General features: G+C 45.9%; 1 protein-coding gene across 2 annotated transcripts in view; it reads right to left on the minus strand.

The window, feature by feature from the left end:
- Window positions 1-5,533, minus strand: part of plod2 (procollagen-lysine, 2-oxoglutarate 5-dioxygenase 2) — a 33,128-nt gene extending 27,595 nt beyond the window's left edge. The window contains exon 1 of one of the 2 annotated variants that reach the window (XM_060044755.1): window positions 5,365-5,533. In XM_060044755.1, the coding sequence (XP_059900738.1) occupies window positions 5,365-5,449 (85 nt within the window). In that variant the 5' untranslated portion in view covers window positions 5,450-5,533. The remainder of the gene's footprint in view (window positions 1-5,364) is intronic. The other variant, XM_060044754.1, reaches the window with a different exon arrangement.
- Window positions 5,534-5,733: the final 200 nt, after the last annotated feature.

Consider the following 5,733-nt stretch of genomic DNA (forward strand, 5'->3'; position numbering starts at 1 on the left):
ATACCACCACACTATACACACAAACTATCTACACACACTACATACCACACACACTATAAGCTATACACCCGACATACACAACATACAGTATGAACTGAACTAGATACACTGGTCTATCATAGTGTTAAACCCTGGTCTATCATAGAGTTAAACCCTGGTCTATCATAGTGTTAAACCCTGGTCTATCATAGTGTTAAACCCTGGTCTATCATAGTGTTAAACCCTGGTCTATCATAGAGTTAAACCCTGGTCTATCATAGTGTTAAACCCTGGTCTATCATAGAGTTAAACCCTGGTCTATCATAGAGTTAAACCCTGGTCTATCATAGTGTTAAACCCTGGTCTATCATAGTGTTAAACGCTGGGAAATCCTAGTGTTAAACCCTGGGAAATCCTAGTGTTAAACCCTGGTCTATCATAGTGTTAAACCCTGGTCTATCATAGTGTTAAACCCTGGTCTATCATAGTGTTAGACGCTGGGAAATCATAGTGTTAAACCCTGGTCTATCATAGTGTTAAACCCTGGTCTATCATAGTGTTAAACCCTGGTCTATCATAGTGTTAAGCCCTGGTCTATCATAGTGTTAAACCCTGGTTTATCATAGTGTTAAACCCTGGGCTATCATAGAGTTAAACCTTGGTTTATCATAGTGTTAAACCCTGGTCTATCATAGAGTTAAACCCTGGTCTATCATAGTGTTAAACCCTGGGAAATCATAGTGTTAAACTCTGGTCCGTTATAGTGTTAAACCCTGGTCTCCTGGTCCTAATAGTGTTAATCCCTGGTCCATTAAACTGTTAAACTCTGGTCTCCTGGTCCAATATAGCGTGTAAAAGTTACCAGAGGGGCAGCCAACAACATGAGGCTGCAAAACCTAAGCTGTCTCCCCCTCCTCCCTCTCTCCACCTCCTCCCTCTCTCCCCCTCCTACCTTTCTCTCCCCCTCCTCCCCCTCCTCCCTCTCTCTTCCCTACTTCTCTCTCTCTCCCCCTCCTCCCTCTCTCTCCCCTTCTTCTATCTCTCTCTCCCTCCTCCCTCTCTCTCCCCTCCTCCCTCTCTCCCCCTCCTACCTTTCTCTCCCCCTCCTCCCCCTCCTCCCTCTCTCTTCCCTACTTCTCTCTCTCTCCCCCTCCTCCCTCTCTCTCCCCTTCTTCTATCTCTCTCTCCCTCCTCCCTCTCTCCCCCTCCTCCCTCTCTCTCCCCTTCTCCTTCGCTCTCACCCTGACCCTCTCTCTCCCCTCCTCCCTCTCTCCCCCTCTCTCTCCCCCTCCTCCCTATCCCTCCCCTCTTCCCTCCCTCTCTCTCCCCCCTCCTCTCTCCCCCTCCTCTCTCTTTCTCACCTCCTCCCTCACTCTCCCCCTCTCCCTCCCCCTCCTCTCTCTCCCCTCCTCCCTCTCTCTCTCCCTCCTCCTTCTCTCCCCCTCCTCTCTCTCTCTCCCCCTCCTCTCTCTCTCCCCCTCCTTTCTCTCTCACCCCCTCCTCTCTCTCACCCCCTCCTCTCTCTCCCCCTCCTCTCTCTCCCTCTCCTCTCTCTCCCCTCCTCCCTCACTCTCCCCCTCTCCCTCCTCTCTCTCCCCTCCTCCCTCTCTCTCCCCCTCTCCCTCCTCCCTCTCTCTCCCCCTCTCTCTCCCCCTCCTCTCTCTCCCCCCCTCTCTCCCCTCCTCCCTCTGTATCCCCCTCCTCTCTCTCCCCCCCTCTCTCCCCCTCCTCCCTCTCTCTCCCCCTCTCCCTCCCTCTCCTCCCTCTCTCCCCCTCCTCTCTCTCTCCCCCTCCTCTCTCTCCCCTCCTCCCTCTCTCTCTATCTCCTCTCTCTCTCTCCCTCTCTCTCCCCCTCCTCTCTCTCCCCCTCCTCCCTCTCTCTCCCCCTCTCCCTCCCCCTCCACCCTCTCCCCTCCTTCCTCTCTCTCCCCCTCCTTTGTACCTCTGTTCAGCTCTCAGTGTAAACATCACAGTGTGGTGAGGCCAGAGGGGAGATTATCCCCGTGCTGCCTGCGTCGCATGCCTCATAAACTCTGTGGCTGTGCTGAAGGCCTCTGTTTGTCCAGGGGAGCTACACCTCCTGTTTCAACGAACACATGAGTCACAAGAGTGTGGAGGAGAGTGTCCGAGCATAACGGAGGAGGGGGGAGGAGGAGGAGGAGGAGGAGGAGGAGGGGAAGTTGGTGAAAGCAGATCAGACCACCACACTCAGCAGGAGAATCATACTGTGGAGCAGCTTCCCGTAGCTAATCTAAAGTCTGAAGGCTGTCTAACTGTAACTAATCTAAAGTCTGAGGGCATTCTTACAGTAACTAATCTAACGTCTTATTGTAACTAATCTAAAGTCTGAGAGGCCTCTTACTGTAACTATTGTAAAGTCTCAGGGAAGTCTTACTGTAACTCATCTAAAGTCTGTGAACATAGTTTTTCACTTTCATGCGCTTGAAATGTATTCCGACAAATCATGTTCCTGGGTGCGGATCCGTAGGTCTGCGTTTGTCTCGACGAAAAACGACTCGACAGACGGAACCGCAGCCAGCGAGACACGGCAAGGGGCCGAGATATAAACCCAGGGTCGTAAAGTTTATACGCCTGTCGGGGATGTCAGGTCTTCAATCTTTCAGAGAAGAAAGGAAAAGGGATAAGTCGCAGGGAGAAGAAGAGGCGAAGGCACGAGACGCCGACAGCTTTACAAGAGAGCGAAGCGACAGTCCAACCAGGGCCGGTGATGTCATCGGCATCATTATTATCCTCGGCGGAACGGAAAAAACAATTAGCGACTGGAAACCCGGTCAGGAATAAACCGTCTCCGACCCAAACCCCGGCCCCGTTGCCTTGGAGACCCGCGCCAAACCAGGTCGTCCCGTGAAACCGTTCAACCGGTGCTCTGTGGGGGCTGGACCATTTAGGGTTAGTGTTCAGGGGGTTATTTTGGGATGGCTGTTTAATCCCCACAGCTGCATCACTATGGCAACCAAGCGTTTCAGATGCATGTGGATGATAAATACTTCATTAGGGACAATAAAAAGATGTCCTTTCAGAGAGTATGAACGTGTTCACTACTCCAGTACCACTACTACCTGTATAGTACTACAGTACTACCTGTAGAGTACTACAGTACTAGCTGTATAATGCTACAGTTCTACCTGTGTCAGTACTAAAGTACTACCACTGCTACCTTTACCAGTACCACAGCACTACCACTACTACCTGACCTACTTATCCGGATTAACCTATTTATCCAAATTAACCTACTGATCTGGATTGACCTACTGATCTGGATTAACCAACTGATCCGGATTGACCTACTGATCCGTATTAACCAACTGATCCGGATTGACCTACTGATCCGGATTAACCAACTGATCCGGATTAACCAATTGATCCGGATTAACCAATTGATCCGGATTAACCAATTGATCCGGATTAACCAATTGATCCGGATTGACCTACTGATCCGGATTAACCAATTGATCCGGATTGACCTACTGGTACAGGATCCAGATTAACCTACAGAATCAATATGATAGCTCAAGATGATAGCTTTTAGCGCTATAGCGGCTAGAGCTTTACAGCTAAAGCCACTGCGAGTCCATTTCAACTAGCATAAACTGGCACAAAGGGAGATGTAGTTCTGTCAGTCCTACTACAGAAGGTGCACTAAGTGCACAGTGTTACTATATATTCATTAATTTAAGACGTAAGACTTAATACTTACACACACGATATACAAACATATTAAATATATACGTTAGGGATACTTACTATTAAGGGAAACTAGTTTGATAAAGAGGGTTTCTAGCAAATACTCATATCTGTTTGAAATAACAATGGTTAAAAAGTTTATAAGAAATCAGCCCTGCTGTCCTCCTCATTGGTCAATTTGAGGAGACTCCTTCCCATTGGCTGCCTGAGATGTGAGCTTCTCCTTATTGGTCAGTCTGAGGAATTCCTTTATCATGACCTCAACCAGTTACAACTGTTTTAGTCAAGTTAAAAAATGTCATTGTTTAGTAAAACTCAAAGCTGGGATAAATAATTTACACATGAAGATTACTATTCTGCACTTCTGTATTTACATACAAAATCTGAATGATGTAAGAAACAATCATTAATGTTTGTTTTATGGGTTTTGGTTTATAATTTAGAAAAATATTTAGAAATATACAACTTCAAAATAGTTTAAACCATTCCTATGGGTCTAGTTAGCTTTATATTTTAAGTCGTTTTGGATCTTAGTTTGATTTATAAGTAAATATGAAGAAACTAAAAAAATATTTTTATTCTGATACAGAAAAATACTACATGTTTATGACACAAATAAAATCCCTTTATTGTGATTTATATTGTCATATTATAAATATCAACATAAGAATTATAACTATTAATGTGTCTGTCATGATGTTTTAATCCTGGTGAAATGTTTATGCTTTTCATAAACCTCGAATTGAAAGTGGAGTGTATTACAACTCCATGAAACTATTGTGTCTATTCTTCTGGTGGTACCAGAAATTTATGTATTATTTTATATGACAGGAAACTTTTAACTACTGTCAAGTTCTGGTTTCAATCCCCAGTAATACACGCACACGCACACACGCATGAACGTACACGCACGTGTACACACACACTTTCACACACACACACACACACACACACACACACACACACACACACACACACACACACACACACACACACACACACACACACACACACACACACACACACACACACACACACACACACACAATAAATTAAGGAAACGACACGATGTGAAGCGGATGCTCAACGGGTTAAGGTTGGACATAATTAAATACATAAAATGTTTGATAATAAATAAAAAAATGTAACATTGACTTTTTCAATCCACATGTAATCCTTACTCTTCCAAGTTCCATCCGTTATCACACATCGTTCGACTAAACAATGTCTTTCAGAAAACCAAACTTCAGAAACATTTAGCTGAATAAACAACAAACTTTTATGAAAGCTGTATCCTCTACCTTTTGGGATTTTAGTGGTCTCCCGCAGCTCACTGTATATAGATATAGAAATCTATATATTCAATATCTATGTACACGGATAGTCTATATTAATATATTTATGATATAAATGAATAATAAGTGTATATTCTCCTCAACCTCTCGGGGATGGGAGTGTCTTCCAGAACACACTAACTGTGCCCTGGAACACACAACATAGGCCTACCCTAGAGAAGATATGTAAGAATAAAAGTGTACATCCTCCAACTCCCGGGATGGGAGCGTTTATCCTCCAGCTCCCACTATTAAATTCAATTATAATAATAATGTTCTGGAAGACCCCGTGTAAATATATAAACTTATATAGATGCTATACATAATAAAGGTGCGCATTCGGTACCTTTGGGGATGGGAGGGAGGCTTCCAGAGCAGACCGAGGAGGCCAGCAGGCAGGCGACCAGCAGCGAGCGCCCCGGGTACTCCATGAGGAGAGAGTTGAGAGGAGAGAGGAGAGAGAAGAGACTGGCGACCCACCGGAGCTGCAGACCCCTTTTTACTACCGGACAGACCCCCCCCACCCCCACCCTCACCCCAACCCGCCCTGCACCGACCCGCCGCCTTCCCCGGGCGCTGGGAAATACTTTTTTAGATGACGTCACGGGATGAGATTAGAACCAAAAAAAAGAATAGAAAGGAAAGAAAACTTGGAGGCAGTGGGGACTAGAAGCCCTCCGCTGACCTCTAGTGGTGGCTTCGAGAACAGCAGGAC

The sequence above is a fragment of the Gadus macrocephalus genome, chromosome 23, assembly GCF_031168955.1.
Source record: "Gadus macrocephalus chromosome 23, ASM3116895v1".
Taxonomy (NCBI): Eukaryota; Metazoa; Chordata; class Actinopteri; order Gadiformes; family Gadidae; genus Gadus; species Gadus macrocephalus.